This window comes from Mesoplodon densirostris, chromosome 17, assembly GCF_025265405.1.
Source record: "Mesoplodon densirostris isolate mMesDen1 chromosome 17, mMesDen1 primary haplotype, whole genome shotgun sequence".
Classification (NCBI taxonomy): domain Eukaryota; kingdom Metazoa; phylum Chordata; class Mammalia; order Artiodactyla; family Ziphiidae; genus Mesoplodon; species Mesoplodon densirostris.
In genome coordinates this window covers 25,866,028-25,881,822 of record NC_082677.1, presented here as the reverse complement: position 1 = coordinate 25,881,822, position 15,795 = coordinate 25,866,028, and the positions used below count along the sequence as shown (strand labels likewise).

At 51.7% G+C, this 15,795-nt stretch overlaps 1 protein-coding gene across 2 annotated transcripts; it reads left to right on the top strand.

Annotated features, from left to right (window-relative positions):
* Positions 1-10,289: 10,289 nt before the first annotated feature.
* LOC132477638 (protocadherin-8) lies at positions 10,290-14,143 on the top strand. 2 transcript variants are annotated; one of them, XM_060080092.1, is made up of 3 exons: positions 10,290-12,623; positions 13,086-13,293; positions 13,767-14,143. In XM_060080092.1, exons 1-3 carry the CDS (start codon positions 10,290-10,292, stop codon positions 14,141-14,143), a joined length of 2,919 nt encoding a protein of 972 aa, XP_059936075.1. The 2 variants fall into 2 exon arrangements, with proteins under 2 accessions (XP_059936075.1, XP_059936074.1); XM_060080091.1 differs by having other exon boundaries at positions 10,290-12,914.
* The last annotated feature ends 1,652 nt before the right edge of the window (positions 14,144-15,795 follow it).

The following is a 15,795-nucleotide window of genomic DNA, read 5'->3' as shown; positions in this document are numbered from 1 at the left end:
GACGGTGATTAGTGAAGATACTTTATGCAAGTTTTCCCCAAGCACCAGCAAAAGGACACGATTTAATCCCATTACCAATACTCAATCTTTCACTCTTGGGAGATTTCCTCACTAATTAGTCTGGAGCTGTAATTTAGCCTATACTTTATGGAGTGTGTCACACAAGGACACTTCTAATTTATTTCTGACCTTCCTTGAATTTAGAGGCACATATGCCTTTGACCGGCATTTCTCCCAGCTGCTATTTTCCTGCGGCAACCAAAAAAAAAGTAATGATTTGTCCAAGACCTGAGAAGGGGAGACCAGCTCAGAGCATTGTACCCTGGCACTCAGCCTGTCTAAAGGTTTTGTCCAGCTCTCCTGCTCTTCCCTCAAGCCGGCCTTCTAATAACCAGGCAGAAGGAGCTTCGGACTACCGTACAGGGCTTTGAAATGAACGAAGAAATGTAAGCAGAAGTGAAGTGTGGAAATTTTAAGAGCCAGTGCACAATTTGATGCATTCCCCCTTCTGTCACGTCAAGGAGCAAGTTCCAGATGGTGGCTCCTCCATCAGTCTAGGTCTCAAGGAAAGACAACATATAGACCATCCCCCAGCCCAGCTGGGATGGATGTACAGAGTAAGCAAGAAATATACCTGTTGTTTTAAGTCACTAAAATTGGGGGGGGGGTGTAGTTTGTTGCTGAAGCATAACCTAGCCCATCATTCTGATACAATTATCCCAAATTAAGGAACTCCTACCCCAGACTTCAACAAATTATATTTTGCTGTTGCCTCTGAATTTCCTCCTGGAAGCCTATCTCTTCAGCTGACTTCAGTGAGCAGCCTTTCTGATCCCTATAGATTCCGTGGCCTCCTTAGCACTAGAATCCCCCTCCAAAAATATTCTACTCACAACAGTCCACTCCTGGAAAAAGCCACTCCACTTCTCCTTTTCCAGAAGTCCAGCAAAACCTCCACCAGGGTTTGATGGAAAGGTGTGTAATCCATCACACGTCCTATATTGTTCCCTCCTCCCTGCTCCCAGCCCTGAAGGATACAGGACCCGGCAGGGCCCCCTGGCCACGGAGGGAACAGGAGTCACCCAGTCGCCATGTTCTGACAGCTTGTCACATTATTTTTCCCTGTGGAGGCTCTGATCCCTCCATCCAACCCTCTTCTCAGTCCCCTGAGACCATGGGCCTCTCTATACAAGGCTCCCCAGGCAAAGCAAAGCAAAGCAGAGCAAGATTGATGCCCTACAAACAGCCGGCTGTGCCCGGGAGGGCTCTGGGTTCAATGCTTGGAGCAGCCCATTCTTCCCCATCTCGGGTTCCCACACTGGACGCCAAAGCGGGAGCTCGGAGCCGGGGCAGCAAGAATTCAAGCTTTATTCATCTTGGAACACAAATGATCCGCCACACTCCCCTCATCACCCTGGCCTTCTCACGTCCCCTGCTCAAGATCTCTCTGAAGTGCCCCAGGCCTTCTTGGACCAACATGTGAGTCACACTGCCCTTTGGACGGAGGAGCTGGAATCAAGAGAGGATGCCAAAAGGTTGGGGGAAAAGAAATACTCATTTACATATTGATCACAGAGCATCCCATCTCCTATTCCCACATCCACCGACATTCCTCTTTCCCCACCTGTCCCTGTTAAACCAAGTAGCGTTTAGTGATTCTTTAGCTGCTAAAGAATCATAAATTAGCATTAACTGCTGAGAGTTATTAGCATCCCAGTTCCCCGCAGGTAAAAGCCTCCAAAGGGTTTAGACCTAAGAGCAGAGCTATGGGGACCATCAAGCAATACATCTAAGAATGATTTCATCTAAACTCCCTGAGAGGTTTCATAGACCAAAGCACCTCTGAAGGACAAAAAGACAACTGTAAAATTACCTGAAAATAAATGCTTCTATAGTGTTCAGAAAGAATCCAGGGTGAGGGGGACTGGGAGGCCGATAACTAATCCATCAGCCTTTTTTTTTTTTACCCCACATCTAGACTATTTTTTTTTTCCAAGGCCTCAGCCTGTCACCATGCAGTTTATCAGCTGCCACTCCATCTCGATTCTGGATGACGTGAGATCAATGGCCTAAAACTGCTCTCAGATCTACGGAGACATTTATAACGCCAGACTCTGCCCATACCCTGACTGGGCCCGGGTCCCAGGGCTCTGAGGTTGAGACTGCTGTGCAGACTTCATTTCCATTTCAAAAGCGGATGGTGACCCACTTAGAGCAGGAGAGTTCAAGCCATCAGATGCAAAGGAAGGCCTGAATCAGAAGTCTTGTGCACTTACACTCACCGAACAATGACTTTGAGGGGAAAAAAAAAAAAAAAGACTAATCAATGATTAAAATTCTCTCTGCCTTGAAAAGGCTCTAGCTTCCTGCTTTAATTTCTTTGGAATCCTGTGGAATTTATTAATACCAAAACCCAACATTTGCAGCAACATCTTTTAGGCTCTGAAATCAATTCGTCCATCCCATTTATCTAACTTTAGAAATCTTGTGCATGGTTTGAGCAGAGATTTATGGGGGGTTTGCTTCTCACAGAGGGTTCCTTTGGTTTTCAACAACTTTTCTTTTCCACCATGAACTCTGTAATCGGTTCTAATTCTGCCTCAAAGTGCCCACGAACCAGAAACAAGGTCCCAGGAGCCCAGGCCATATCCCATATCCCATGCTTTCCCACCAAAGGGCTCCAGGGAAATTCTGAATGCCTCCCCCAACAGGAAATCCTGGGGTTATAAGGGGAGACCGGCTCTCTATCCTTGCCCCAAGCCATGGCCAGCTGTGGGACAACCCGCTTCCCTCCCACTACCTTTTGCCTTGGACAGACACGCAACAGAAGGTATGCGGACTTGCTCCTGGCTGAACCCAGAGAAACCTCAGCTTTCTGAACAAAAAGAAAACCCTCCCTCTCGCTGCCATCCACCTGCATTCTGCTTGCAACCAGACATCCAAGAGAAGGTTCCCAGGAGAAACTGTAATCTCCAGAGGACTGGTCAGGGCTGGAGCTTCACCAGCCAGCTCTTCCCAACTGCTGGCTTCGGCAACCTCTGGCTAGAAGAGCAGGCAGGACTGACACATCAGCAAACACAATCCTCTGGCTGAACCCGCAGACAGCAAGCGCCATCTCAACCCGTGTCTCTCTGTTCTGAGTCTCTCGGGAATCTACCGGACTCCTAACCAGCTAGTCACTGCTCCCCAACCCACAGGGGCAACCTGAGAGGGTGGCCCCTCACCTTCCTCCCAGATCAAAGTCTACCAAGTTAGGCTCTTTGCTCCAACTCCCTTCCCTGCTCCTCTTTCCCCATCCCTTTACTCTAGTGACCCCTCTGATATTAGGGGTGACGTCCTTCAACAGCTCCCCGTTGCCTTAAAAATAAAAGTGAAATTCCTTAATGCGGTGTACGAAGCACCTACACACCCGTCCTGGTTTTCTTCACCCCTCTGCCGCTAGCCCAGCCCCTCATGGCCCCCTGCACCCCAGCCCTCAGACCTTCATGCAACTGAGCTTGCTGTTCCTTGAGCAAGAAAAGTCCCATTCACCTCCACCCCTCCACCTCCCCTTCCCCTTCCCCTTAGCTAATACTTCTACTCATTCTTCAAAACTCAGCCCAAATGTCACCTCCTCCTGGAAGCTTTCTCTGAGCACCTCCAGTTCCCAGGACAGTCAAGCCCCTGCCTCCTCTGGGCTCGACAGGCAGGGAGTGCACCCTGCATGTGACCACAGTCCACCCTCCAAGGACTGCGGGCAGCACTTGTGATCAGCAGTCTCACTTCTCACACCTGATTCTGTCTCCTCCCTCTTCTCTCTCCCCTGCCTCTGGGCTGGCCGGCAATGTCTATCATTTCTTTGGTTGGTTTTCTTTTTATTTATTTGTTTATTTATTTACTTTGCGGTACGCGGGCCTCTCACTGTTGTGGCCTCTCCCTTTGCAGAGCACAGGCTCCGGACGCACAGGCTCAGCGGCCATGGCTCACGGGCCCAGCCGCTCTGCGGTATGTGGGATCTTACCGGACCGGGGCACAAACCCGCGTCCCCTACATCGGCAGGCAGACTCTCAACCACTGCGCCACCAGGGAAGCCCTGTTTTTCTTTTTTTAAATAAACTTTATATTAGAACAGTTTAGATTAACAGAAAAATGGCTATGATAGTACAAAGATTTCCCCTAAACTCAACACCCAGTTTCCCCTGTTATTAACATCTTACATTAGTATGGTACAGTGGTTACAATTAATGAACCATATTGATACATTGTTATTATTTAAAGTCCATCCTTTATTCAGATTTCCTTGGTATTTCCCTAATGTCATTTTTTTTTTGTTCCAGGACACTCCACTGCATTTAGATGTCATGTCTCCTGTCATGTTTCTCTTAAATGGGACAGTCTCTCAGACTTTCCTTGCTTTTGATGACCTTGACAGTTTTGAGGAGTCCTTATCAGGTATCTTGTAGAATATCCTTCAATTAGTGTTTGTTTGATGTTTTTCTTATAATTAGACTGGGGTTCTGTGTTCTGGAGATAAAGTGCCATTTTCATCACATCTTATCAAGGGTACGTACGATGCACATGACCTATTGCTGTTGATGTTGACCTTGATCACGTGGTGGAGGTAGTGTTTGTCAGGTTTCTCCATGTAAAGTCCCTCTTTCTCCCTCTTTTCCATGCTGTCCTCTTAGGAAGGAAGTCCCTATGCACAGCTCACCCCTAAGGATGGGGACTGCTTCTCACCCTCCTAGAAGGGAGAATATCTGCATAAACTGTTTGGTATTCATCTTTCATGAGAGATTTGTCTCTTCTCTCCCATTTATTTATATCAGTATGGATCATTTTTTTTGTTTTTTAATCTCTGCTCCTACAGCACATACCACATAGTCTGTCACTTAGTAAGTTCTCAGTAGTGTTTGCTGAGAGAATGAGGGTGTATGAAGTGACCTGTTTCCCCTCAAAATTCATATGTTGAAACCCTAACTCCTCGTACCACAGGATGTGATCGTATTTGGAGACTGGGCCTTTAGAGAGGTGATTAAGGTCAAATGAGATCATAAGGGTGGGGCCCTAATCCAATACGACTAGTGTCCCCTTTAAGGAGAGGAAGAGATAGCAGGGCCAAGTGCACACAAAGAAAAGGCCATGTGAGGATCTGCAAGCCAAGGAGAGAGGCCTCAGGAGAAATCAATCTCACCTGCACCTTGATCTTGGACTTCCACCCTCCAGAACTGTTAGAAAATAAATTTCTGTTGTTTAAACCATGCAATCCGTGATATTTGTTATTGCAGCCCTAGGAGACCAACACAGAGGGGAAGCACAGGCTCAAACATTTTTTACACATCAGTCCCATGTAAGTCATAGGAGGTTACCTCATGCTCCTGGGCATCCTACGAGGGAAAGTCTTTTGAATATTCCTGCTCCCCCAGAATTATGGGTCACTGTCCACTAAATATTTGTATCTGTAAGTGGTTTCAATCATGATACATGGCTTTTGTGGAAATGAGTGGTGAAAAAGTTTACTGAAAATTCCTTTTTGCCATCATCTGATCTCAATAAGACAGCAAGGGACCAAAAGATTCTGAAATGACATGAGGGCGTTAAAGTTACTTGAACACTCACATGACCACTTTCTCCTTCTTTTGGGATCTGTACACCTACCACTATGTCTATTATTATTTCCAGAAAGGGGGCAGGGGTGGGGGTCAGGAAGCCAAAGCAATGTAGACAAGAAATGGGAGGGGTTTTTTTTCTTTCTTTCTGAACAAATCCCTCACCTATAAAATAAGACGTTTAGATTATATGGCCTGTGATTTTTTTTCCCCCTGTGCTTTAAAAGGAAAGGATAACTAACCGGTATTCAGGGCTTCCTAAGCACCTGATACTATATTATCTTACATAGTCCTCAGGACAATCTTACAAGGTACTATTATTATCCCCATTTTACAGATAAAGCAGCTAAGATACAGAGAGATCAAGTAACTTGCCCACGGTCATCCAGCAAATCAATAATAATGTTCAGATCTGAACCTAAGCAGGATGATTCCAGAGCCTGCAGTCAACAGCCGTGTTTTGTTTCTTTTCAGGTTAAGTGGGTTTCCCAGAGCATCCTGATACACAGAACAAACAAAAGGATGGGTGGCCTGGGACCTGGAAATGGTCCAGGGTTTGTGAGCATCAGGCACTGGGACCAATCCAAAATCAAAGTTTAAACAACAGTTACCTTCACCCCCAAACTGTCTCATTGTCTGACTGCTGAGTTTGAATCAGGGCTGTAGAGGATGTTGCTCTGCGGTGTGATATTAACGTTTAAAAGTCACTATGCCAGTATTAACAGATCAACATGGGGGTGGGGGATCTTTCTCTAAAATATGAAGTAAGCAGTTGGAGTGTAGAAAAGATCTTGGTTCCATTTCTAGAGAGCAAACCCCAGAAAACCCAGCGACTTAGTAATTCTAAGAGATATCTACAAAGTGTGCTTTGGTTACAAGAATGAACTGGATGCCTCTGAAGAGCTGTCTCTGTTCTCTGCTTGGATTTGCACTTGCTGCAAACTTCCCTGTAAGGTTTATCCGATGCAGTGAGCCTGTTGGAGGAAAGACGATGGGCCCTGGCTTTTTTTTTTTTTTTTTTTTAAGTTAAAAGGTGAAACAAATAACCCCTGTCCCCATCCATCCTTAGAATTACACTTTCCAGCAAAGTCCTTTTCGTGGTAGATATAATCCTAATTAAAAATAAATTGCATGCTGTATAGAACTTGAAATGGAAAAGATAATCCTATTACATATGAGAATATATCCCGATTTTCTTTCCCGCTAAACTGTGGAAGATATCGGATCAGGCTGAGCCCCCTCATTGTCGCTGCTTAGAAAACTTTCCTGGAGCCCTAATCCGTCACGTGACGCCCGTGTCAATCTCGGGGTCTGCACGCGAGTTTCACAATGCGGGCATTAGGCTCGGTAACAGAAACCCAGCTTTGCCGAGTCCGCAACATTTGCATGCCGAGGAAACGCCGGCCATTGTGGGGCCGTGTTTGTTCTCAGGATTGCGAGACAGTTGCCGGCGAAGTTGCTAAAACCCAAAGAAAGGGGCTCCTTTGAGCCAACGCTGGCCTTTGGTATGATAACAAGTCGATTTGAGCGGCTTTGTGGCGCCCGGATCAGCGCCGGGGGAGGGCGAGCGGCGATCCCTTCCCCCTCCGCCTCCGGCCCCGCCTCCTCGGACAATTGGCTTCCCGAGGGAGTTGCTGTAGGCGCTGGTGCGCTATTTTAAATCGTATTTCCATAATCTGGAGGCTGCAGGCCCGGAGCTCTTTCTGCTCGCGTGCCTTCACACCCCTACGGCCGGCTCGGAAAGGCCTCCGCGCGCCAGCCGCGGCAGTTGCTCGCCGCCCTACTCCCCGACTCCCTGCACAGGGCTCTGCGCTCCGCGCTCCCCGGCACCGCCGCTGTCGCGGCCACTTGGAGCGGCCGAGGAGCTGGCAGCGGATAAGATGCTTTGGGATACTAGCCGCGCCAGATCCCTCCTCCCGCCTCTTGGCTTTTGCCTGCTCCCCCCACCTCCCCCACCGCACAACCTGCACTCCTTTGTTTATTTCAGTCTTGAGAATGAGCATGATGACGTGCAAGCGCTTTGAGTAAAAATATTAGGTAGTTCCCATTCTCCCGCCAAGCCAAAAACCCAAATGTCAACAGCGCGCTGCTGGGCTCCAGCGGTCCAGCCCAGAACTAAGAGGCGCGGGGGCGCAGGGGGCGCACTTGCGTCTCCCAGCCACTCGCGGGCGGGCTCTTCGCAAGTGTCTACTCACGGGGGCAGCTGAAGATACCCTTTCTCTGCGACTCCGGCCCCACCGCCCTCTCCATCCTTCCTCCTACCCTGTTCTGGGCTCGGCAGCGGCATCACACTGACCTGAACTCTCGCGGCTACACTAGCGGCAGTGGGGAGGCCGCTGTCCGACTGCCGAGCTTGGAATCTGTCCGCGTCCGGGCTGGCCCGGCACGGGGTTGAGGAGCGAGTGCAGGAACCTGGGAGCGCCAAAGGTCACCAGCGGGCCGGGGTGGGAGTATTACGGGCTCGTATGGAAGACGGAAAGCTCTTTCGTCTGCTCATACTCTCCGAGAAATGTCTCTTGGGCTGGAGCAGAGAGAGAGAGCAAGCTATTCAATGGCAGGTGAGAGGGGGGAAAAGTGGAAGAGAAAGCTGGGAATTGGGCTCCCGTAGGGGGCGTCGCCCTTTCCACGTTCCGGCGCGTCCGCTGTGCCTGGCCTCTTTACTTTGAGCATTACCAGGCCCACGAGGTGGAGGAGGCAGGGAAGGGAACCGAGAGGCAAGATCGCCCTGAGGAAGCCCCCAGCTATCCACAGTCCAGCGCATCCCCCCTCCCCAGTCTCATAAGAGCTCTTATGATGTTTGGGCTGCATTTTTTGCCCTCTGGCAACTCCAGAGCCCCTCCGCCATCCTTCTCCACCCTCACTGCCCACCCAGCTCCCTGTTTGGTCTCCCTACTCTGGGAGGACTTCTGTAACTCTTCTGAAAAGACCCCAGACACGTCCCCTCGGGTTTGAGGGAAAGGAAAACACAGATAGGGTGTTGACAGCTGAACTATAATCAGGGTTCAGAAGAACATTTGGTAAATGTCTGCTTATCAAATCCATTGCCTTAAATTAAAAAAAAAAAAACCTCCCTGTGGGTGACTTTTTTTTTACCTCTCCTCCGTGTGTATTTGCATAGCCTGCTCAATAAATCTCTTCAGTAAGAATTTGTCTTGCTCGGGTTTGGAGCCCCATCTCCCTGGTCTTCAGGGATGCTAGGGGGAGGGAGGAATACCTGTGCGGGCAGCGCAACGCCTGAGCAGCCGGGAGACCCGCCCAGCCCAGAGCTGGCAATGCCGAAGCTCCACACTTTAGTAGGCAAGGCAGATGGTTAAGTTCCCCCAGGTTCGTGCCAGGTTTCAACGTCATGCTGTGATTTTGTTCTTCTGGAACGGGATGAGTATTGCTTCCCAGAGCGGCCCTATTAGAACAGAAAGAAAATCCTCTAAATAGGCGGAACAAGGCATCAGGAGGGAAAGTTCTCTAAATGCACTTTAATACGAGCCATGTATTGTGTGGAATTCAGCGCCCATCACCGTTTAGCCAGAGAGCTATGGTAGTGATTGGGGATGAATAGAGGAACATAATGGATACATGTGGCGTTTGCTCATTATATTCAAGTTAGCCCAACTCCGCTGTGGAAACTGTTCAACTTTCTCTCCTCTTAGCTTGTCACAGTTAAATAATACAGACATTGGGGCCTCCAATGGGATCGCCTGCCACGCCATTCTATTTCCACTACTAACGAGGGCTTCATAAGCCTTTGATACAGTCTGATCTTTGAAACCTTTCCAAATCTCCTCAAGCTTATGCTAAATCCTATTTGGAACTTTTTCCCCCTTGTCTGCTAGCGCCCAGGGCTTAAGAAAGCCATTTGGACAATGACATGCATACTAACACGTCGCAGAGCAAAAGGAAGTAGCAGCTCTGATCACCGGGGCTCACACGAGCAAAACACAACTACGTACACAAATTTGAATAAAATCAATTTTCCCTTATCCTTCGGGCTCCTAAATCGAGAGGCTATTTCCGAGCGCCGTGGGAAGCTGGGAAAGAACGCGAACTGAGCCTCACCCGGCAGAATAAGTCTGTGCAGAGGGGGCCGTGAGCGGTTTCAAAGCCTCCAAAGTGCAAAACGCAGAGAGTGAGCGCGGGGTCCCGAGACACTGGGGCGAAATCCCATATGATGGCTGTCAGTTCAAGCAGCCAGCACCGGAGGGGCACAATTAACAAAACCGTCCGCTCCTTTAACGCCCGGCGACCCGTGCCCACTTCTCTACAGGCAGAGCGCTGACAGGAAAGAAAAAAAAGCAAAAGGAGTTAAAGAAACAAAGGAAAGATTCCCTAATTTTCATCTCTTGTTTTCCCTTCTAAGCCTTTCCACACTAAAGGGATTGTCAGAGGCTGGTGTAGGAGCTGCGCGAGGACCAGGCCGCCATTGGCTGCCCGGTTCGGATGATTTGCATATCGGCGGCTATAAGAGGGGAGGCGGCGCTCGGCGGCGCAGCTTCAGCGAGAAAAGGGGAGGGAGAGGTGTGGGCCGTGAGAGGCATCCACGCGTCCTCAGAGTCCGCCGGCACCTCCAAGCTGCAGCCTGCAGACTTCTCCCGCACACGCCTCGCAAAAAGCGTGCTCTGGGGACCCTGGGACTCACGCTCAGACCTCCAAACCAGACAGGAATCGCTCCCTCAGCCTTTTGTAATAGCGCTTGGGGCTGGCGGCATGAGTCCAGCGAGGCGCGGGGGCATCCCCTGCCTCTTCCCCTTGCAGCTCTTCAGCCTTTGCTGGGTGCTCTCCGTGGCCCAGAGCAAGACAGTGCGATACAGCACCTTCGAGGAGGATGCCCCCGGAACGGTCATCGGGACCCTGGCTGAAGACCTGCATATGAAAGTGTCCGGAGACACAAGCTTCCGCCTGATGAAGCAGTTCAACAGCTCGCTGATCCGAGTGCGCGAGGGCGACGGGCAGCTGACCGTCGGAGACGCGGGCCTGGACCGCGAGCGGCTGTGCGGCCAGGCCCCGCAGTGCGTGCTGGCCTTCGACGTGGTCAGCTTCTCGCAGGAGCAGTTCCGGCTGGTGCACGTGGAAGTGGAGGTGAGGGACGTCAATGACCACGCGCCGCGCTTTCCCCGGGCCCAGATTCCCGTGGAGGTGTCCGAGGGCGCGGCCGTGGGCACACGCATACCCTTAGAGGTGCCGGTGGACGAGGACGTGGGCGCCAATGGGCTGCAGAGCGTGCGCCTGGCCGAGCCGCACAGCCCCTTCCGCGTGGAGCTGCAGACGCGCGCGGACGGTGTCCAGTGCGCCGACCTGGTGCTGCTGCAGGAGCTCGACCGCGAGAGCCAGGCCGCCTACAACCTGGAGCTGGTGGCCCAGGACGGAGGCCGCCCGCCGCGCTCCGCCACGGCCGCCCTCAGTGTGCGCGTGCTGGACGCGAACGACCACAGCCCGGCCTTCACGCAGGGCGCCGTGGCCGAGGTGGAGCTGGCGGAGGACGCGCCCGTGGGCTCGCTACTGCTCGACCTGGACGCGGCGGACCCCGACGAGGGCCCCAACGGCGACGTGGTGTTCGCCTTCGGCTCCCGTACCCCGCCCGAGGCGCGCCGCCTCTTCCGCCTCGACCCGCGCTCGGGCCGCCTCACCCTGGCCGGGCCCGTGGACTACGAGCGCCAGGACACTTACGAACTGGACGTGCGGGCGCAGGACCGCGGCCCCGGACCCCGCGCCGCCACCTGCAAGGTCATCGTGCGCATCCGCGACGTCAATGACAACGCGCCGGACATCGCCATCACCCCGCTGGCCGCCCCGGGCGCGCCTGTCGCCTCGCCCTTCGCCGCCGCCGCCGCTGCTCTCGGGGGTGCGGACGCGACCTCGTCGACCGGGCCCGGGACGCCAGAGGCCGGAGCCATCTCGCTGGTGCCAGAGGGGGCGGCACGCGAGAGCCTGGTGGCGCTGGTCAGCACCTCGGACAGGGACTCGGGAGCCAATGGGCAGGTGCGCTGCGCCCTCTATGGGCACGAGCACTTCCGGCTGCAGCCGGCCTACGCGGGCAGCTACTTGGTGGTGACCGCGGGGTCGCTGGACCGCGAGCGCATCGCCGAGTACAACCTGACGCTGGTGGCCGAGGACCGCGGCGCGCCCCCGCTGCGCACCGTGCGGCCCTACCTGGTGCGGGTGAGCGACGAGAACGACAACGAGCCGCTCTTCACGCGGCCGGTCTACGAGGTGTCGGTGCGTGAGAACAACCCGCCCGGGGCCTACTTGGCCACGGTGTCCGCCAGGGACGCGGACCTTGGCCGCAACGGCCAGGTCACCTACCGGCTGCTGGAGGCCGAGGTGGGCCGCGCTGGGGGCGCCGTGTCCACCTATGTCTCGGTGGACCCAGCTACCGGGGCCATCTACGCGCTGCGCAGCTTCGACTATGAGACGCTTCGCCAGCTCGACGTGCGCATCCAGGCGAGCGACGGCGGCTCCCCTCAGCTCTCCAGCAGTGCCCTGGTGCAAGTGCGGGTGCTTGACCAGAACGACCACGCACCGGTCCTAGTGCACCCGGCACCGGCCAACGGCTCCCTGGAAGTGGCGGTCCCCGGGCGCACGGCAAGGGACACGGCCGTGGCGCGCGTGCAGGCCCGGGACGCAGACGAGGGTGCCAACGGGGAGCTGGCATTCGACCTGCTACAGCAAGAGCCGCGAGAAGCCTTCGCCATCGGCAGCCGAACGGGGGAGATCGTGCTCACCGGCGACCTATCTCAGGAGACGCCCGGCCGAGTGTTCCGGGCGTTGCTGGTCATATCCGACGGCGGCCGGCCCCCGCTCTCCACCACCGCCACTGTCAGCTTCGTGGTGACAGCAGGCGGCGGGCGCGGGCTGGTGTCGCCAGCCAGTGCAGCGAACTCGGAGCGCTCTCGCCCTCCCGGCTCTCGGCTCGCTACGTCGGGGCCGGCGCTACAGTGGGACACGCCGCTGATCGTCATCATCGTGCTGGCCGGGAGCTGCACGCTGCTTCTGGCCGCCATCATCGCCATCGCCACCACCTGCAACCGCCGCAAGAAGGAGGTGCGCAAAGGGGGGCCCCGCCGGGAAGAGCGGCCCGGGGCGGCGGGCGGCGGAGCCTCGGCTCCCGGCTCCCCGGAGGAGGCCGCCCGGGGAGCCGGGCCCAGGCCCAACATGTTCGACGTGCTCACCTTCCCTGGCAGCGGCAAAGCGCCCTTTGGCAGCCCCGCGGCCGACGCGCCCCCGCCCGCGGTCGCCGCGGCCGAAGTGCCGGGCTCGGAGGGCGGCAGTGCCACCGGGGAAAGCTCCTGTCACTTCGAGGGGCAGCAGCGGCTCCGCGGCGCGCACGCCGAGGTGAGGCCTTCCTTCGGCTGGGCGCCCCGCTCGGTGCTCCGCGGACAGGCTGGGGGAAGGGATGGAGGGGTCTGGGTATGCGTGCGTGGGAGAGGCCTAACCTGTCGCACTCGTGTTTTTGTTTCTTGTCCAACCCTCACCCCTGCTTGCTTTCCCCATTCCCTGCTGCAGCCCTACGGCGCCTCCCCTGGTTTCGGAAAGGAGCCGGCGCCCCCTGTGGCTGTCTGGAAAGGACATTCTTTCAACACCATCTCCGGCCGAGAAGCGGAGAAGTTCAGCGGCAAAGACAGCGGCAAAGGGGACAGTGATTTCAACGATAGCGATTCCGACATCAGCGGGGACGCTCTGAAGAAGGATCTCATCAACCACATGCAGAGTGGTGAGGACTCCTCTCTCCTGCACATTCAGCCTTCCTTCTCTCCCTCCGTTTCTGCAACAGCCTCTCCTCTCAATCTCCATTCCCAGACCCCCTCCCTCTTTCTCACTTTTTTCTGTCCTTGAGTTCCGGATTCCGGCCTGCCTCAAACATGAATTTCAAAATGCCAAGTCGAGGCAGCTCCACCACCTAAAATAAACCAGACTCCCATCCTGTTAGGTTGCCATCTGAGAAGAGAAATTCTGCTTATCAATTTTTTGTTGTTGTTGTTTGCTTCCAGCTAAAGCTGAGCCAACTTCGTATTAAAGTGGCTTTGTAGGAACCAATATTCATTTCAAATCTGGAATCAGGGCGTTCATCTTCTTACACGCTTTCCTTTTCAGCCGTCCTGACGCTGTCTGACACTTTGAAGATGGAGGCACAGTGTGTGTAATCTCAGTAATCATCATGCCCTCTCCCTTTCTCTTTTATGTTAGGACTGTGGGCGTGCACCGCGGAGTGTAAGATCCTGGGCCACTCGGACCGCTGCTGGAGCCCCTCCTGCGCTGGAGGGCCCAGCACACATGCTTCCACTCACCCCCCAGCCCAGATGTCGACCTTCTGTAAGAGCACGTCCCTGCCCCGGGATCCTCTGCGTAGGGACAATTACTACCAGGCCCAGCTGCCCAAAACAGTGGGGCTGCAGAGCGTCTATGAGAAAGTGCTACACAGAGACTATGACAGGACAGTCACTCTGCTCTCCCCTCCTCGTCCAGGGAGGCTCCCGGACTTGCAGGAGATTGGGGTACCCCTCTATGAGTCCTCCCCTGGCAGGTACCTGTCCCCAAAGAAGGAAGACAATGAAAATGTGTAATCCCATGCTGCATGTTGTCACGCATACACAGGTCACTCCAAGAAGCCCCTAAGTTATTGACTGGTTTCAGTGTTGTATATAGAAATATGCAAGATGTGCCTTAAAACGAAGTTGTTGGAAGCTATTTCCAATCACATTGGTACTGTTTGGTATTTGCAAACAAAAATGTAGTTAATGTAATTTTTATGAAATGTGTGCAGTATTTAATTCTTATCATGCTATTGACTTTAATTTCCCTTGTGGCTTGCCATTTTCTTAGTGTTTTTAACCTGTACATGGTGTAATGTAATGTTTGTACATAATGAAATTTTGTTATATTTTTATATAATAACAGCTAAAGTGCAAGTTATTGCCAAAGGAACTGTCTGTAAGACAAAAAAACAAAACACGTTGTAATTACTTAATGGAAATTTATCTTTCACCCGAAACAACCTAGTGTTTGAGAAGTTTTGCCTTGCCAAGTATAACTTGTATATCTTGAGTCTGTGGTAGATTTTAAGTTCAATGTTATTTAATTACATTTGGTTTTCTGTAAACCATGTCACTTAAAAGCAGAGTAATAAAGGATTTGTCATGTGTTTGAAGAATCTGCTAATTGCTTTTTGTGAACTTACCGACAGTCAGGCGTTCACAAAAAATCTGAGTACCAGAATTAAACCTTCTTTCAAGTGCTAATTATTTGGGCATTATTAATGTTCACAGCAACAGTAAACCTGTGGGATTTCAAGTATTGGAGTCTCATCCAAGTATTAAAAATATTTGTTGCTTTTGTAAAACATATGCACCTCCATATACATCAGGCACTCTATAAAATTCCTGCCCTCATTTATTTACTCAACAAATATTTATGGAGCATCTACCAAAAAGTGGAGGAAAGCTGAGTTTGGACTGTTCATTCACTAATTAAACAAACATCTGAAAAGCGTTTCCTAACTGCAGTAACTCCTCTAGGGTCTGGGGTTTAAAGTTAAGAAGATATAGTCCCAAGAAGCTCTTACCTTAAATATTAAGGATTTTAATATCAAAAAGAGACTCAAACTTATGGGTGAAAAGACATGATGCTTGAGATGTGTTTTAAAATATTCTAGAAGAAAACATGAGACTATATGAAATGAGATTGAAAAATATATTGATCATGGTCAATGCTAGCATTGGTACGTGTGTGTATGAGTGGAGAAGATTATACCAATCTATTTGTGTGTTTCTGTTTGAAAATGTGCGTAACAGAGGTTTTTTTTAAAAAACACACTCAAAAGACCTATACCTATGTCTTACACTCTATGCATTCATTTTATTTGAAATTAAAATAATAATAATGAGAGCTAACACTTACTGAACAAGTTTTTATATGAGCGGAGCTCCTTACAAAGATATTCTGCATGAATTATCTCATTTATTCCTCAAATAACCCCCATGAGATGGGAACTATCATTATTTCCATTTTACAGATAAGGAAACTGGGACACAGAGAGTTTAGGTAAAACATCCAAAAGTCACACAGCTGGTAAGTGGCCAGGATGAGATTTAACCCAGATTACTCAAGGCAAGAAAATAAAAGAAACAATGATTTTTTTTTCTTTTTAACTTGAAAGAAACAAAGAGTTAAGTAGAAAAGTCCCAATGCATTGCCTTTACTGACTGATTATTGTTTA

Excerpts from the sequence above, each read along its gene's own strand:
- LOC132477638 (XM_060080091.1), top strand. The coding sequence starts at position 10,290 with ATGAGTCCAGCGAGGCGCGGGGGCATCCCCTGCCTCTTCCCCTTGCAG. Across the intron at positions 12,915-13,085 it reads TCCGCGGCGCGCACGCCGAG|CCCTACGGCGCCTCCCCTGG; the intron begins GTGAGGCCTTCC and ends TCCCTGCTGCAG. Across the intron at positions 13,294-13,766 it reads CATCAACCACATGCAGAGTG|GACTGTGGGCGTGCACCGCG; the intron begins GTGAGGACTCCT and ends CTTTTATGTTAG.